Consider the following 19,942-nt stretch of genomic DNA (forward strand, 5'->3'; position numbering starts at 1 on the left):
TTTTGCAGCAACAAAGGCCCTCGACAATTGTTTGGCAATTGCTTTGCACTTTGCTTTCTGTGCATTACCAATGTCGTAATGCCGTATTACTTTTGATTCGAAAACACACAAGAAAGGCACTAATTTTTGCAACCCTTTCAGCTGGCTCGTATATAATTATTTATTTCGCTATCGCCAATATCCTGGGAGCATTGCATGTTGCGGCGTTGCGCAAACGCGATAAGTGGCACTTGTGATTAAGTGGCGCTGCAGAGAGTGGCATGAGAGTGCTAGCTGTAAATTAAATGTCCCTTGCCCTTTTGCATTTGGGCACATTTTGTGGTTAACTGTGTCACAGCACAGATTCGCATACTTACAATACATTGTGTGTATATAAGCGCGTCCATATCGATATTCTAGTGCGCGGAATCGTCTGGCCCGTCGAAGCTTTTGTCAAAGTCGATTTGTTACATTTACGAGTGCTTATCCTGCGAGCTTTGTAAACTAAATTTATTTGCATTCCCCGCTATTGTTATACAAACGCTTACAGTCGTCTGAAAGGCAAAAGGTAGCTTGTAACAGTAAAATTCCCTGTAGGAAAACTTTGGCTAATTCATAACCAAAGAATTTTTTTGGAACACGTTGTTATTTTAGGTCCTTAAGGTCATCTGCCAGTTTTAATTTAAAAAAGTGATTACTAGCAGTACTCTTCGTGGCTTTTCTAGTAATGTTAAAGCTTCTCCTTCTAGTCCATTTGGCTAAGTAGATCGATTTTGCAGTAAAAGGGTGGCAAAGCTAAGAAGTGTTTTTGAATAATTTCATTGACGAAGACAATGACAATCGCGTCACCTGCGCCAATAATTCGTGAGAGCTGCGGTATTTGCGGATTCAGTGCAGACCAAAGCCCTGAAGATAAGAGTCGAATATATGCTAAAATCCTTCCAGAATAATATTAATTAATTAAAAATATATATGTAGTACAAAACAAAAAAAAAAACCAAGAAGCTTCGAAGAATATCTCCGGTGGGTACAGAGCAAGAACATTGACTAATAGAAGATCGACATGCTCCCTTTAGAGGGTTTTTAGAAGACCAGCCATAAAGCATATTTCCACAAAAGGTGTTTCTGTTAGACATGTGGTTTTCAAAAAGAAATAAAATGCATATAGTTTACTGTTATGGCCAAGAACTTAGCTTTGTTATAAAGAAAAGAGTTTTTCATTTTGTTTTAAAAATGATTTTGGGCAAATGTAGCGTCGTCTTTCTGAAACCAAAGGTCGTCCATATTAACATCCTCAAATTCAGACACGAAGAAGTCACAAATCGTGGTTCTGTACCCATTTACTGTAACATTATGACCGTCTTCATTTTTATAATAATATAAACCGACGATTATCTCTGTCCATGGAGCACACCAAACAGCTACTTTTTGAGTATGTAACGGCGTCTCTATAATTGCTTGTTTTAATCCATCACGCCAAATGCTACAATTTGTTTATTAACGTACACCACAAAAAGTGAGGTTCATCGCTAATCAAAATTTTCTTGCGATGCGATGTTTGAAGAAAATATTCCATAACTGTAAAAAGTTTAATTCGGGTTAAAGTATTCTATGGTCGGCTATTCGTTGTTTCCTTCTCGCAAAAAATAGTACTGTACACTTACATGCTTCTTGTTATTATTAACTGGATAATTTGTATTCAATTTTAGCTTCAAAACTAAAACCAAATGTTAATAACATCATCTTATTTCCGATGTGAATGATTATATAATAGATTATGTTACAGCTATACTTTCTAAATTTGAAATATTGAATCAACAATTTAAAAGCTTGTCAACATGATGAAATACAGTTCAAAATCACCAAATTTCCCGCAGGCATATTTCGCTTTGTATTAACCTATTACAAATCAACAGTTCGGCAGTGCTTCGGAATTTCTATGCAACTCGTCACAAACGATGCAGCCACACTTCAGACTTAACACGAGTTTGGGGTTGTTTATAAGCATGTGTACGCTGGCACTGCATTATTTTGACATATGGCCTTATTGAGGAAGGTGTTTACTATAACGCTGTATATGCGTTCGACCTTCTGTTGCCCGTTTGCAGTTGCGACTGTTGCAGTTACCCACTCCACGTCATAAACATACATACTTACACGCTCATACAATTCCCATATCGCACCGCATAGTTTAGATTGCGTGATGGCCGCACTGTTGTATTGAAGAGTGGTAGCATTGATGAAGAGGATGTTGATGACGCTGCAGGATTTCATTAGTTTTTGGTTAACTTGGGCTTTTGATTCCCAGGCTGTCGTTTCGGTATTTGTTAGAGGGTAATTGTAGCTACCATCGAACTAGTGGCCATTTCAGCTGACCCTCGTTGCATGCGACAATGATGTACCGTAATTACGCTTTCCTAACTGTGTGATGCACCTGATGTTTGAAGTTCTTGGAATATATACTCATTTGCACGAACTGTTAATTTGTCACTTGCTTGTACTTATTAGAAGCATATTTGTTTGTGTTCTTTTATAGACAGCGTCAGGTGGCTTTTTTGACCGGAAGTTGAAAAGTTTCGAACTTTTGGTTTTCTAGTGGAGGGTGAACGATTTATGGCATGGGAAGGATGAATTTTTAGCAGATTGTCCAGAAAGCTATATAATACTTGCCGTTATTTATAATTGGTATGAAAGTAAAGAGTAAACAATTATTAATATTTTATTCATATTTAACCTTAACATACATACATATTTGATTTTCCTCTTAACACTTGCGTAAGAGTCAAATAATATTAATCTTACCGAAAAGCCTCCCTAAAATATATTTCAATATTTAATATTTACATTCACTATCTTGTTTTTCATATCAACAATCCAGGCGTGTTTGCGCATATGTTTACCGTTATGCCACATTGCCGCTGATTTGTTGCGCTTCGCCGGTCACCAGGGGTGCGAAATATAGTGATGCAACTGAACACCAACAGAGATACGCCACATTGGCAAAATAGATTTTAATTTGCCATTAATTGTAGTACCTTTGCTGCCATAAGGCGCAAGGGTTATCAGTTCATCTTGGCACATATTATCCATTAATGTTTTATTATATTTTTTTTTATACTATTATTGAGGTGGATTCTTTGTTATTAATCGAGAACAATCGCAATTAAGTGATTTTTACTGTATTATACAGTACAGTCTATATACCTATATGTGTACTATATATGTAACCAAAGTTTAGTTAATCCGCCAAAAGTTTATAGCAAAATGATACGTACGCTCCATAACTCAATTCCAGATTTCTATTTTTATTCCTCCTTAAGCTTCTTATTTGAAAATTTTACATGATAGTCACAATCTTATAATCTCAAATAAACTAGAATATGATATAAGACTTAACAAAAGTGTCGGAAAATCGCTTGACGACTCGTTAATTGACATTTCTTCTGTGTGTAGGGCTCATGCTTAATGATAACAGGTAATGGTATTTCCAATAGGTGTTCTGTGATGGCAAGAGAATCACGAGTATAAACTATATATAAAACTAAAAAATATATATTTATATAAACAAAACTAAAGATTTTGTCTAGTCTCTATTAAAAGTACATACTTAAAGGTTACCGCAAAGTTTAAAACAATAATGAATAAAGTAATTATTTGAAAAACGGATTATGGCGTTTGCGGTAGTTAGAATTTTCAAAAAATATATTTTTATATTTTCTTAAAGTATAATATCTTAGAAGTATGCTCTGAAAATTTTTAGAAAATCCAAAGAATACTTTTCAAGTTATTCGATGATTAGCAAATTTGATAATTACCATACACGTAAAACTTCAAATGCGTTTTTCTCAAACTCAAACTATGGTTTTTAAGTGGTGACTTACCACTGTATCTCGAAAATCGTTCAGTAAATTTCAATGCAATTTATACAGCTTTTTTTTTTTTGATATCATCAAAAATTAGTACCTGATCGAAGAATTTATGTTATTTTAATTTCGATTTTTTATAAATAATTAACTGTTGTTTTTTTCCGAAAATCTGGAAAAAAAATTCCTGAGACCAATATTGTGTCAATTAAAAAAATCTTGGATCAGGCACTAGGTTACGTATTAATACAACTAATTTTTTTGTATTAGTGACGGTCAACATAAACAGCCATCACTTTTCAAATTATTACTATAATTTTTTTTTTCAAATTATTTTATATTTATTAAGCTGATGCTGAGCAAAATGCAGCCCATATTCAAGATGCTGATGCTGTAATTCCTATTTATTAGTAGCTAAAATATAATTTTGTTGTGAAAAATACTTTTTTGTGTGCACATGTAGGATATTAAACTCCTTCCGAGTCTATGTCATATACCAAAAAGGCGTTATAGTCGAAAAAGCCTGGTTTCGATAGTATTCGCTTACTGGTTTCATGGACTACTCTTGCTTTTCGTAATCCTAACACCACTTATCGCCGTGTTTCCCAGATGCAGCTAGTTAAAAAGGGATTTTAATGAACTGAATAAAAGAAATTTAACTGATAAGCTGCGTCGTGGAAACATGTTCTAAACAATATTTAAAATTAAGGGTAGAAAAAATGTTTTATAAAACTTGACGTTAGAGCAAGCATCTAAATGTTATCATTGCTGTTAGATGTATCTGGGCAATTCTAACTTTAGCATCCTAGATCCTTGATAGGTAAATATATTCAGTATTCCTTTAATTCATTTCCCGTTGGCCAACAACTCTCCACTCTAATTAGAAAGAGGAATCGGAATACAGTTCAAAGTAATAAGTAAAGCCACCAGCACTAAAATCTCAGATAGAAACCAAATTTGTATAGGCTATGTACAGTTAGAGAAAACACGCGTTTATTATGTAGCTGAAGGCATTCTTCACCATAGCTAAAAAAAAAAGTAAGTACGGGTATATCTAATTATCAATGCATATTTGATGAAGCAAAATCTATCATAAATCGTTGTAATAGATCTTATCGATACACATTTACCATATATTTCCAAACATTTTTTTCTTGATATATGTACATATTTTTCGATCAATACGCCTTAGAAGCTTTGTCAGCTTCCACATATCCTTCTTCAAAAGAATTAAACAAAGCGCAATTTAACTAAAACTCTCAACTTAATCCACCCTAAAACGTCATACTCATTTATCGAACACACAAGACGTTTCTTCATGGTGGTCGCTTTAAAATCGCGCGCTGCAACACTCTAGATTGCCTCAATAACAACGCAAGCGACATCAAAAAGTAACCAAACCGTCGAAAAGCGACGAAAAGTAGAATGAACGCAAAATGCATTCAAGTAAACCATTAACTGAAGATCACATGACACTTGTTAACTGTCAGCAAATTGTGAAAGCCTCATCAACCCTCTTTAATGCAATGAATCGTTCAACGCTTCGCAGAAACTTTTCCTTAAATGCAACCGCATAAGAATACTTGAAGTATTATGAAAAATGTCTCAACATAAAGACTTAGAAGATGCGGGCAAAAGTTTTGAGGTTAAACGCAAGCAAACAATCCTGCAGCGCTACAACTTGCTGCCGACTAGAAAATAACCGAGTTCGTTTGTACAAGTATAAAAGTGTGTATGTGTTGTAATGCTTCACACTTGAGCCTCGATCATACAAGTATTGGCAGCTTAGTGGCTGTTCGGAGGGAAATTTAATTTCTTTTTATTCTCACCTCCAGGAGGTCCACTCATCAAAACCGACGAGTGGATTGTCACAAGCTGCTCAACAATAGACCCGAATAAAGTTGCAACAATAAAAAAAAAATATTGTGAAGAGATTTAGTTGGACTTATGAATATATACATATGTACATGTATCTTCAAGTACTTGGAAGTAGCGAAGTGAAGCGTTTCATTATGCAGCTTCTGAGCTCATTACATGTTATAAATGATGTTGCACAATGAGAAGATGTGACAATATGACTATGTGAAGAAGTGAAAAGATCGAGAGTGCAAATCCTTGAAATCGCTTCAATTGCATTGCGGTTGAATGATTTTGATCGACAAATTGCACGACGGATTAAAGGTGATGATGTGAAAAAATTTGATGTGCTCACGCATTGTTATGAACAAGAGTATTTAACCCAGTTGCGGTGAAGGTAATTTGTTAATAATTCGAATTTCTTACAATTTGTTAAGGTCTAGTGAGATTTTCGCGTTTGTTTATGTAAGGGATGCGAACTGAATAGCTGGATAAAATAAATACAGCTGCCAAAATATATAAGAGTTAAAGAAATCAATCAGAATTAAGGCCTAAGAAAGGCCTTATCGTAAAAGATTTAGTAGACTATTAGTAAATGCGAAGGACTCATACGCTATAATTAGGGTACCCATCAATTTATGGTTAATAATATTTGCTTGTTTCTGGTTGCAAATCAAAGAAAGTTCAGAATGTTTACTGAAGGAGTATATTTCTTTGGACATGATTTCATCCGGTCAAGCCCATAATGGTACTACCTGTATTTTTGCACCCGATTTCGTGCCAATACAGCCAAGCTCCAGATAGTATTACGAGTTGATTATGAAAAATTTCTCCTTCTCTTGATCTACCAAATTGTATACTCATAAGCTCTAATAATAGAATAAATTGCAGGTTATATTTAATATAATAAGAATTACTTCGATTACATATTGTTATTTTGGCGGTACTTTTATATAGTAGCTCTCATAAAAACCTTCGACCAATTGACAAAAACTAGGACAGTCGATTTTCACAAGCTTTTCTTCGGGTGAATTTTTCACCACAAAATCATTCACCATAGAAATCAACAGGTAGTTATCACTTGGTGCCAAGTCCGGTAAATGAGTTGGATGTACAAGACTCTCCCAACCAAGCTCCCGGGGCTTCTTGCGAGTCCCTATCGATGTGTTTTACCTGGCGTTGTTGAAGTTAACCGAATATAAGCGATTGCTTCAGAAGATCCTATTGTTGACGGTAATGGTCCGAATAACGAGTTTGACCGTAGGTAATTCGCTACCAAGTCCAATTAACACGTAGCATAACCTTTCAGATCGTCAATCTTTGCTTGGCCACTGTTTGCGCCGGCTCACCGTGATTCAGCCACGATCGTTTCTCGACAATTGGCCTTCCAGATTGTGGTGCGTCTTCGGTCTCAAAGGAAAGCCATCTATTGGAAAAATAATGGATTTCTTAATCTATCTAATACTATCTCGCTAGAAGGGTTCGCCAGGGGTTACCATTTGGATCTTTTACTGACCACTTACGTTTCATTTTTGAGCGGTATTATCGGCAATGCGAAAACTTTAATTCAAGGATATTTCATAACTTTCATATTTCTCATACATTATATAGGCGGCTGGGTCAATGCAAGCAGATAGGTCAGTTCGTTGTTGTGAGTAAACTTTCTGTTAATATATTAAAATTATATATGAAGAGTTATGAGAGCATTGATTTCGATACTTCTAACTCAGGCTTACCGCTTATTTAAGAATTTAGGTTTAAGGATTTTAACAAACTTATTCTGAATTCAACCGGAGGGAAGATATATCTTTTCAACGACGAGTTTCAGAATTGTTTTGATTGGCCTTTCATATTTTATACGTTCTTTTAATCAGTATTTCTTCTACTATTTCCTTAGTATTTTATTTCTCGAAATTTATTCAATATGAATATGTTATTTAATTTAAAATCTGAATCATGGCTCATCCATTCTTGTATTACTCTCGGATCATTGAAAAAATAGTATTTTTAGCTTTTTTTTGATCAATGTTGTTTTTATTATTGGTGTCAAAATTTTTTTCTAAGAAACAAGTATATGTATATAGTAATGCTGCTCACGAAGATTTAATAAATTTTAGCTGAATTCGAATTGAATGAACCGCGAAGAAGTATGTGAATTTCCAATAGAATGTTTATGTTATTGCTATGTTGGGCTTCGTTAGAGATCTGCTTCACGTGACTTAGTGAAAATTACTTGGGACTGAAGAATTAAGTATCGGGATACTCTCAACAATCGGCTTAAATATTTTATTTAAATCCACAAATCTGATGTTATTTTTATAATGAAAATTTAATCTCAATATATTCGCCTCCTTTAAATCTCTTTACAATTGAAATTGAAAGCATTTCACTAGAAAAGCTGGAAGAGTTGTGTTTCTGCGGTGTATCTTAAAATCAGCCAACACATATCATATAAGCATGCTTGACAATACCTGAGTGATCATTAACTTCAAGATGCAACAGTGCGGGATTAAACGCGAATATTCAACATAAACATATATTCCTATGCCTGATTTCCAGGCACTTGTTGCCTCTCAGGGTTGGGTGAGTTGCCCCGTTAAACCAATTCTCATAACTGCGCATAGCATTAAGCAACTTGTCGCATTGCGGAAGTTTGTCCAAGGCAGGTGATTACATTTAGCACATAACTCAAGCCCTCCCACTGTAAATAATAAATTCCGTTAACCGCAACACTAGCACAGAAGCCACGAACAAAGCGACTAAACAAAAGCAAAATATTTTGCAGGATCATCCGCACGACGACAAGTCTGCTTAGACAAGACAATTGTCTCGTCTGCGACTGTCATCATCCGCTACTTAACTGCTGTGCGATTGTCACGAGAGCGCAGCAAAGCGCTGGCACAGAGGCTGGGATCATTTCTCCGCTTAGCCTTTCACAATTATCTAGTAAAACAAAGGTCTACACATGCAAATGTGTTTTAATGGGCTGGATTACCCTTTGGGCGGTGCAGTTAATACATGTCGAAGATGTATGTATGTATGTTTGTATGTTTTTGAACCTGTATTATTGGCAACTAAAACTAGCAAGCAGCTAAGATTGAGGCAGTGCATTGTTTTCTTACAAAATGAAAATGTCTTTAAGCTAAAATATGATCCCCCCACAGGTTTGTTTATATTATATATATATACTTGTATACACATACAAATTTACTTGAAATCAGAATTGAGTATCATTTGTTAGTAGTCAGCGCTGAGCAGGCTTAACGTTTATATACGCAGATTTGCAAATCCTTTAGATATATGTTGACTACCTGTAGTCATCTTGAGTTCATCAGAAATACTACTTAGTTTGTCAATAAGCCGAATTAGTTGATCGGTAGGCCAAACTGCGAAATAATTGAAATGCTGATCTGAGCACATCTCTCTTCCTACCAGCGGCAATGTATACAATACATACGCACGATAGAAGTCAAAACCTATTCAAACCGGAATTCAACAATGTTCTACATCTACCGACAGATAAATATCATCGATAGCGATTACTTACACGGTAGTAATATTGCCTTATCGCTCAACTTTCTTTGTCGCACGGTCGCTTGTTAGCCGCTAATCCGCTCCTGTTTGTCTCGTTTGCTTTTGTTTGTGGGCTATCGTGGATTTGTATTTAGTTTTCATAAAACTGAAATAACAGTTTCACTCTACTTGTCTTCCTGCTAGAGTGCGGTGGACTTTTCACGGAAATGTTTTGTGTTTTTTGCCTCACATAAGTGCACTTTTGCGGCTCTTATTTCCGTAATACCTCTCGTAATATGATTTACTCTTGTATTTGTGTTGTACAATATGATTTGTGGTTCTTGCTCGGAGCAGTAAGGCTTAACTTATAATAATTTAAAAATATATATTTATAATTTCTAGAAATTAGTTAATAAGACATATACGTCGAAATTCAAATAAACTAGTTAAACTCTGCAATCGTTGTTAGTGATTGTGAATGCATATTCGTTAACAGAGACTTTGATATACAAATTCTTGAAATCAATTATGTTTTTAATAGATAGTTTTGGTAAATTGTATTTAGCGTCCTATCGCACGGATTACGCTACATGGCATTAAAGAAATAAGATTTCGTATTTTGATTTTCTCAGACTGATTTATGATTGCTTGACTTAGTATTGTTTCAGCACACCGCAAAGATGTAGTTAATGGTTTTTATGGTTCTGATACTGTAGGAGTGAATTGTGCGCAATTCTGGTATCATTGATTCCATTCCCGTAATCTTGATGTCCAAGATGCGCCCCGCTCTGGAAGGCCAACTGTCGAAAAAAATTATTAAATAATAGAAATCGTAGATGCCAAGCATTATGCAAGCTCAGTTTTGATTGCTCAGAAGTTAAACATTGCACAAAAAAACCATTTGAAACCATTTTAATAAGGCTGGATACAAAGAAAAGCTCGATGTTTGAGTGCAACGATTAGTTCTGCACTTCTGAATCACGGTAATGAAAAGTGTGCCACTTACGACAACGTCAAAAGAAAATGGGAGTATTCGAGCCGGCGCAAACGGTAGCAAATTCAGGACTGATAATCAGAAAGGTAAAGTATTGGTAGCGAATCATCTACTGGGTGCTGCACTGCGAAACTTTGAATTCGGACCTATAGTGTCAACAACAGCGGTCGGCTTAAGCCAGTAGAGGGGGACTTGTGTTTTACCAGGACAAAACCAAGCAATACACATTGATAGCGACTCGAGCTCGCGGAGCTTGGTTAGTATATTCTGATGCAACCAATTATTCAAGATATTGAACAATATGGTGCATATTTGACTTATCAGATATTTCTAAAAATGCGGAATAAAACATTTCATTGAATTCAAAAATAATGGATTTCTTTCCAATTGACTTGTTTGTTATTTGTGTATTCAGAAATTCTGATTGCAATTATTTATAAATTTACTTGCATTTATTTTTAAACATTACAAGTACAATATCGCTTTTTAAATCGTTTATTTGTAAATCAATTTTCAGGAAAAATAGCTGACTGTTGTTTGGTATGCATTTTGTTTTTTTATCGAGTGTTATTTTGCCGTTAGTTTCCAAAAATGGAATGGAAGGATCGTTTTATTCATTTTATTGACATGTTGCCTTGATATATTTTATGAGTCTACAAAAATCTGAGCCGATATTGTGACCAAAATTATTTTTAAAAATAATTGTTCTATCTAAAATCGCTAATGGAAAAACTAATACAAATAAGGACAATTCTATAAGTCCTTAGTAATGCTCCCAATAGGCAAAAGCTGCAAAGTAAGCACTACTATTACTTTCTAGTCGAACTTTGTTTACCAAAAGGATTAGGTGATCTAGAAGAATTATCTAAAGTAGTAACAATGCTTTTGATACCTTTTAAAAGCTTTATTCTCATTTATGCTGCTATAAATGGCGCAGGTGAATCACCAATTGGGGAAATGTACGAACAGTCCAGTGTGCCAAAAATAGTATAATATAAAATTTGAAAAATGGTGAGAGCTTTATCAAAGTAAGCATTTAAGAGTAATTTCCGAAAATGTCAGTTTTATAAAACAATTTAATTTAAGATTTTGCTGGAATTTTTATCACTTTTCTGTTTGGTTGGTATAGGAGTTACAAAGATCTTAGGTTGTGGAATTTTGCCAGCCCAAAATACAAGATCAAAAATCGTTGTATGCAAGAAATTAAGACAGTTTTGCATTAAATCACTTTTTGCAGCTTGGATAGAGCCACATTATTGTTCTCCTTGAAAATGAATCCAAGTCAGGAGTAAAAAAAATTTAATTCTAAATGCCTTTACAGAAAAAATAACGTTAAAAACCAAAAAAAAATATTTTCAAATCCATATAAAAATCTGAATTATTAATTTGTACCATATACTCTCCACAATTGCCGTTCACACTGCCATCATTTGTGATCCAGACAAAAACTAAATACCTTTTTATTTCAGCAAATTTTCCAGCCAAACAATCAGCTTTTACAAAATGTCAATGAAAACGTCACTGACGAAAGAATGTCGAGGATTAACTCGACCAAAAACAAAAAAAAAAACAACTACAAAATAGATGTTGAGCTCGCAAATACACACGAGCGCATGCGCACCGCAGTACGAGCTACAATTTTAGCAAATATTGTTGAGACAAGCAACAACAACAGCAAATACTTTAGCATCTCTTTTACGCTCTAACCCTCTACCAACCACAGGGATGAGCTGTGCGCACAAAACTACAGAGTCTATTAAAAGTCTAAAGGCAGATAATAAAGGGCCATTAGGACTTAAAAGGGCTCAGCCCAACAAATTTTACTCAATGCTATATAGAGCAGTATATATATAATATATACATATACATATACATACATATAAATATGTATGTTTCCAAAATTTATTGCTGATGTTTTCTTTCTGTTGTGCTAATTTGGTTTTCGCAACTGCATACATACACACATGCGTACAAGTAGAAAACTGTGAACAGTGTCGGTTGATGGAAGTGGGACAAATTGGTTGAAATTGCAGAGGACATAAAAAAGGCTGTAGTCTTTTTATAAATTACAGTGGTCTACAGTGGTTCTGTTGCTCTAGTCATAAGATCTATTTTAAATATATTTGGGCTCACGAATTATGAAACTTTGAATGATTTTGTAAAATTTGCTCTTTGCCCTTATTTCCATTGTAATTAAAAAAATAGTCAGAAAACATGAAACAAAATAACATATTGACAATCTCTTTTTAAGGATCGAAAGTAATCTGGCCCCATATGAAGATCCCATTAAACTTGATACCTTACTTTCATCACTTCTGGATGCTGGTGAATGTTTCACCCTCCCTTCACTTCGAGCTGTGTTAAAACTCTTTTATTGCTTGTACATAATGGGTCTGAAGATATCATATAAAGTCATGAAATCTGAAGTACTACCTTTTTTCTACTCAGATAGCACTGAGTCAGAAAATTTATCGAAGTTTTCCGATGCTAAATTCGGACTTACAGTAAAAGATCTTTAAGTTACACTTAAAGTCCATAAATCCTTGGGTTTTAACTCGGTTTTATTAAAACTTTTCCTGATATGACAGTATCTAACAAAAACTCCCAGGGCAAAGAAACTGTTCCTCAGAAAACTGAAAGGGGTTGCGGTTCTTACCGTACATTGTTTTCCTATTGTTAACTCCAAATACAAGAACAGAACACGTGAACCGCAGAAACCTAGTAAAGTTTCGTCTCTTATCATCAATGAACTTCTAAAGGATTTTTTTCAAACAATTATACCAATTTAACCATTCAAAAAATTTAACAATAGCTAGAAGGCTGATAGTCTGAGCTGAGAGAACTCAGAACATCTTAAACAAACAACAAAATGACGACATTATAATCCGCTGATATCTGTCGCTTTATTAAAATCTACAGGCAGGGTCCAATAAGGTTCGTATTTTTATATAATTCTCATCGTCTCACATTCTTTATTCCAGATTAGTCTTAATTAGAATTTTATTTCTATGAATTTACAAAAGTAAAGTTATAAATTTTGTCAAATGCGCCATTCTTCATATATTACATATTTGGACAAACAGAGAAAAAATAAAATAAGTTTTTCAAACAAAAAAAATGCAATAATGGCAACACCGTCCATGGTGACTATAAAAATGTGCACACACACGCCGAAACACATAACCTTATCGGAATATTTTTATAGCGAGCGGTGAGTTGAGTGCAGTTCATCATCGACACATCACTTCCGCATCACCAGCATTTAGGCATATTAAAATCTAAATCCAAACACTACTTACTTACAAAAAACAAAAAAGTAATAACCTCATTTCACGTTGGACTTCGGAAGTACGTGCAAGTATGTAAGCGTGTGGAACAGGGTAGCTATCAGCCTTAATGGGCGCTTTAAAATCAAATAGAGTGATGCACTATGTTCTTAACTGCTGTGCCGTTAGCTCGATGAAAGGGTGTACGGTGCGGTGCGGCAAACGATGCATTTGTTTACATTACACATTTCTCCGACACGAACAATTCGCAATGGAATTAGTGTTTTGGCTTCGAAATTGAAATCGCAAATGCCGCACCTTTTCACCAGCAGTCGATTCAATCTATTCTATTTCGTATTATTTACTCAACCCGTCAAAATGTGTGTCCTTTCGGCGTTCCGAGTACACGAATACAGACGAGCATAATGCCACAGGCAAATCAAAAGGCTTAAAGCAGATGGAAGGACCTTGGCATACACTTACATACTTCTATGTAGTTGAACAAGTTCTTAATGCAAACGTACATACTTGTATGTATGCATCTGAGCGGATATAAGTTCATACAAATATATGTACGTGGACACCCATTGAAATGTCCGTTTGCATTGTTGACTATGTGGCAGTGAAAGTCAGAAAAGCGCATGACGGCCTTTTAACTTACATATTCTTTATGTCAGTTTGTTGGCGCATGAAATGGAAATCAAGTTGCTTTGGGATTTCTATAATTGAGAAAAATAATTAGCAATTGTTGTTAACATAATATTACACGCATACAAACATATGCACATGGAAACAACCGCTATGCTCAGTCTAATCACTTTTTTTCGATTGGAATAGTATTTTTTGAAGCTGTACCTTACCTAAACCCAATAGAGAAATAGGTGCAAAACCATTTCAGTAACACAATTTTGCAATTCACAAATCGTTAGTGTTGTAGAAACAGTAGTACAAGTATATCTCAGGAGTTTCTATTTAAATAAAAAAAATTAATAATTTATTATTGCAGTAAATAATGTTTTCCTTCAGATTTTGTGTTGCTCATTAGACAGTCCCTATAATCACGCAGTTATATGCATTAGAACAGAAAATAAATTAATATTGTTTTGCCGACGGCAAATATCAAATCACAAAGTATTGCATTTTTAAATGTAATTTAGTTTTTCACTATACTTAAGAATGAGCAGTAACTTTTACTTTCTCAAAATAAAGTTACGACACTTAGCACACGAATTAAATATACATATGTATGTATATTTTGTGAGCTTTATACGAATATTTTAGATGGTCAGTACCCCTGGAATCCCTTGTTATCTGAGCTTCGATAAGAATAAAAGTCACAGGAAGTCAAACCTAGATAGTATGGTGAGTTAGTCTTAGCGAATTCTCTCTGAAGTTTTTTTTATAGAAAAAGTCTATATGCTTTGGTACTAATCGATCCTATTAGAGTACATCTTTGTCCTGTTTGTTAAAGATTTTCTGCATTTTCTGCATTTTCTCAATGTCGTATATATTCTTTGGGTGGGCGCCAGTAAAATTCCTTAACTTTCCAAAAGCATTTGGAGTAGAAGTATAGACTGTTTTTTCAAGAGTACAGTTACCATGTCGAAAATCAATGAAATCATTCAAAATTGCAAGACTTCTTCGAAATGATACGACATCCACCGAATACTAGGGATCTGGCCTCAGCAACGTATTCCTGTTTCACAAAAATGGTCCCGAAAATTTAAAAGAAGTGCTTTTCTTCAAAACGATACTTTTCAAACTAGCTGTGTGACTATATGAAGAGAAAATGAAACTTTAAAGGCCGTGATATGTATATGATGTTAATCATATTTTAATTCGTGGATAAGGCACTAAAAGGCATATTGTCATCGTTGCTGCAAAGAAATGGTAATTTTGGTTAAAATTTGTGTACCCAAGAGTCGATAGATGCCAGCAGACTTTTAATAAAAAAAGCGTTAATAATTGATATTAGTCATCTTCATAACTTTGTGGTAAGCGTAAAGCGCTGTTTCGACTAAAAAGGTCTGGTGATCCATATCTCAGTATTTTGAGAATAATAATGAAACAGCGTTCACAGTTGTTCAAGTGGAATCTTGCATTATTCTTGAGGCGAGAATCGGCCATTAATCTAACATAACTTGCTGTTATTCTAAAATGTACTCTTCCAATATGGTAAAATCTACTACTGCGAAGCATTAAACAAAATCTTGAGAAACTGTTCAAAAGTTAATAAAACTTTTTGTTGTATTCGAAGAAAACCTTAATGAAAAAACAGAAGAAAAAGAGAATCAAATTCGTTTCAAAACTCAATGTATTTTTTTAATATGCTCAATTCTTTCAATAAATATATTTTATTCTTTATAATATTTGCATTTTGTTCAAAGTTTTTTCCAAGCAATGTATGACAGTACAATTGATTAAATTACTAAGAGTATAATAAATAAATAAACAAATGATATCTGGGCAAATTCTGCTCTAATAAAAATTAAAAAAAAGTAATAAATAAACATTTCCACGATTATGCTCTTAATACAAAATACATATTGTACACATACTTTTAAAATCGAATCGTAAGTGCAAATAAAAAAGTTGAGTAAAATTATTTGAATACATTAAAAAAATTAAATTAAATTTCACCATTATGCGAGTGATCATTTGAAGGCCCTTAAGTTTGGGCGAGAAACGAATTCCTCTCATAATTATATGAATATTATTCGAATGCACTGTAAATGCGTTAATTTGATAAGATATTATCTTGATCTTCACCTTTCGATGCTTACAACTAAATTCACTAAGATTATTATTATTATGCAGATAGGAGCTTTCGCCTCTAAAGTACGAGAGCATATCACAGTTTCCAGCACTTTTTATATAGCAAGGCACTTGGAGTGCGAAAGCACTTTTTCTAAACGAGCGCCCGTTAAGGCAATTAATCCATTTAAGCGATCCCGCGCGCAACTTATTGGCAATATATAAATATTGCGGCAGCAGTTTTGCGGTTGCGATAGCGATTGCGTTTGTAACTTTTCTCAGCACTCTGGAACGCAGCGATTTTAAATCTTGCGTTGACTGTACATATCGGAAATTAGCCGGACGATATTGACTTCGCCAATTGTCTTTCGGAAGAATAACTCCTCGATTGTGAATCCCGACACTTTGCTGAGCAGTGGTACTATACCGACCAATGCTTGAAAACGCAATGGTTGTGTTGGTTTCGTGCGCATCACGTAAGCTTGCAAGGTACTACGTGCCTCTTCGTACAGACCGGATATTCTGGCCGATTCGACAGGGCCACGCGAATCACCGGACGTACTGGAATTTGGACTGCTACTTTCGCCAGTACCAAATGAATTGTTAGCAGCATCTTCGCTTCCGTTTGGCTTACGGAAGAGCGTGATTGCACGTAAGCACTCATACTCATTGGTATCAATATTGAGATGACACAATTTATTGAGTACCTCTTGAAAGAAGTGTACTTCGCATTTCACCATATTAACCACATCACGATTCATATTCTCCGATTCGTAGAGAAAGAGTAACTGTTGAAAATTAATCGGCATGAGATGCTGGGCCATTGCTAATATAAAAAACTCCTTCCATGATTCCTCCAACAATTGTAATTGATCAGGCATTGGCAATTGCTGGAATGCTTCGACACTCTTAATCCAATTCACGTTCTTGAAGAGATGCTCGGCGGCAGTCTCTTTTAAATGTTCTGCGGCCATTAATGGCGGTGTTGGTGGCAACGAGCGATTCATGAACGAGTTTTGCGCAAAAAACCCAAATGGATGCTGATGCATGGCATGGTGCGCTGCTACACGTGAAACGGATAGATCCAGAACTATAGGTGGCTGGAAAGGATTGCCTAAAGCTGGATGTGGATGATGTCGTGGTGGTGGTGGTGGAGGTGGTGGTGGTCCACTCGGTATTAGCATAGGCGTCATTGGAAAGCCATTAAATATACTATGACTAATCATCAGATCGGTTGGCAATGGATCTGGGCCCATTACAACTTCCTTATACAAAGCCATTTGCCGACGCAATGTGGAGTTACGCGGTCCACGTTCATGTTGTACGGCATCCTTGTTCATGCCAACTTCGAAACATTTGCGCAAGCGACAGGCGCGACATTGATTGCGATGTGTTTTGTCGACCACGCAAACTCCTTGCTTCTGCGACTTGCAAACATATTGACGTGAGCGTCGTATGGAACGCTTAAAAAATCCGGCACAACCATCGCAAGCATAGATGCCGTAATGCTTACCGGAACTATGGTCGCGACAAACTTTGCAAGGCACATGATATAGTATACGACCTAAAGGGAGTACACATGAAAAAAGTAATTATTAGTTGAGGTTTTGCCAAATAGCAATTATGAACAGCGGGCGGTGAAACTGCGACGGTCTTTTCGCTGAACGCACAAAGCGTTATGGCGATAAGTGGCAAAATGGAACGCCTCCCAAGCCAGCCTTCAAGCAGACGGAAAGTAGTGGAGGGTTGCACATATTGCGCTTTTACAGTTCCAATCCGCCTATTGCCGTGCAAAAATGCTTGCATGCATCGACGTAATCCCGGAAAAGCGTATACTTACTTGAAGAAGCTGGTGACAAGCGCGCGGCATTGTATTTGTTTTCCGCAGCTTCCGATGATACCTCGGCGGAATTCATCTTTTTCTGCCGTGTGCTGGCACCACTTGGAACAACTTCGTATTATTCAATCACTTGTAAAGTCTTTGCACTTTGGTTTGTTGCTTTCAAAAACAGTTTTCAGTTATCGTTTATCTTATACATATACATATATATATATATATATATATATATTATATTGTTTTTGTTTTTGTAACTATTATTATTTTTTTTTTTGTTGTTTTTTGTATTTTGACACTAAACTAACGCGATCGTCTTCAAATGCACTCATACAACTGGACGACTATTGCGCACGAGATCTCGAATGGTTGTGATGCTTTCTTGCGATTTTGCTCCTGCTTTAATAGTCCTAGCCGCGTTGAAATATCCTTTATGGATATCTACGCATTATTTGTGCATTACCATTTCCATGTTAATAGTTGCTGATCATCCCTCTTGTATTTGAGTTCGTTCATTGGCTGTCGCGGAAGCGTACATTCAGGGTGTGGTTTCCCTTGCTCTTTCTCAATTACAATTGCCTTAGCTGAGAGTAAGTGAGAGAATTCCAGATTTTTTCGGCAGATCCTGCAACTGTTGACGACCTGCCATAATAGAAAATAGAGGAAAAGCAGAGAATTCTCATCATTTTGTGTATAAACCAAAGCAGATCGCTCTCTAATACTATACAAATGGTGTTAGAGCCGCTGCTGCTGACACCGCTGCCACCGCTAGTGATGACCTTTATTGCCACCAACAACAACAACAAATACAAATACGCTTGATATCTGTACAATATCGCAAAAGTGGCGCACACGTTCGCGCTCTTTATGCTGCTTCTTCCTCTTCTTGCCATCTTCTTTTCTCTTTCGCCTGCTATTATTCTGGTTAAGTACTCATAATTATGTTTTCAGTTTGGTCTATTGTGTGACATGGATTTTTATGACACAGCCATTCTTTTGATTTAATGGCGTTTGTGTGCACTCATCACAGCCATCTATGCGTGTACCTGCTCTAATGATAGGGTTGTTATTGTTCTTGAGTTTTTTTTTTCGCACGGCCGGCCTATTTTTTACTTTGCGCAATTTAATAATGTTTAAAAAATTATGTTTAAACTTGTAAATATAACGCCTCGGTAAAAAGTTTTTAACCCACAAAATTTTGATTCGACAGATTTATTTTGATTTTATACCCACAAGATTCTTCTTGTAAAATATTGTGTATTAATTTGTTTAATAAAAAATATATTGATTTACCGTCTGAATTTTGTAGTTTATTGTGCCCTGTTTGGAAAACTTTGCAAATTGTGCACTTTTTTGTACAAAAAACTAACAACCACACAAATCCCTAAAAACTACTAGAAAGCATTGGCCACATGTAAATTCTTTTGCATAATTTATCGTAGTACTTAGATCCGTTATTCGTTATGGAATTTTCGGTTTTTTTGTTATACTTTGATGAACAGAGTTGCAATTGGTTACGTAGATTAAAAAGTTTATATTTTGTGGTTAAAACTATTTATTGATTAATAATAGAGTTTTTGAATAAATATTAATTATTTCTTAATAATAATGTTTGATATATTTTTACGTTGAAGTTTTAATATTTAAAAATCGACTTATAAATAATAATATTGATCTATGTGTATAAATATTTTCTGTAGAGTTTGAACTTTGAAGGCACAAAATTTTTTAGAATATTTAAAAATTTCTGTGTAAAATATCTTTGATTAATTTAACGTAATCTAAGTTAATTTCAAAATGTAGATAATATTAGTATAAGCAAAAATTTGGTTCGACTAAAATATAGTGAAATAATTTAGCTATTAGAAAGACAATTTTGATA

General features: G+C 35.1%; 1 protein-coding gene across 2 annotated transcripts; it reads right to left on the reverse strand.

Moving 5' to 3' along the window:
* Positions 1 to 15,768: 15,768 nt before the first annotated feature.
* On the reverse strand, positions 15,769 to 19,486 carry tll (nuclear receptor subfamily 2 group E member tailless). Of its 2 annotated transcripts, none has more exons than XM_070105993.1 (3): positions 19,354 to 19,486; positions 18,067 to 18,702; positions 15,769 to 17,790 (listed from the first exon to the last, which is right to left on the reverse strand). In XM_070105993.1, the coding sequence occupies exons 2-3, from the start codon at positions 18,140 to 18,142 to the stop codon at positions 16,529 to 16,531; spliced, it is 1,338 nt and encodes a 445-aa protein (XP_069962094.1). In that variant the 5' UTR covers positions 18,143 to 18,702; positions 19,354 to 19,486; the 3' UTR covers positions 15,769 to 16,528. The 2 variants fall into 2 exon arrangements, with proteins under 2 accessions (XP_069962094.1, XP_069962095.1); XM_070105994.1 differs by lacking the exon at positions 19,354 to 19,486 and adding an exon at positions 18,783 to 19,216.
* Positions 19,487 to 19,942: the final 456 nt, after the last annotated feature.

Source organism: Bactrocera oleae, chromosome 2 (genome assembly GCF_042242935.1).
Source record: "Bactrocera oleae isolate idBacOlea1 chromosome 2, idBacOlea1, whole genome shotgun sequence".
Classification (NCBI taxonomy): domain Eukaryota; kingdom Metazoa; phylum Arthropoda; class Insecta; order Diptera; family Tephritidae; genus Bactrocera; species Bactrocera oleae.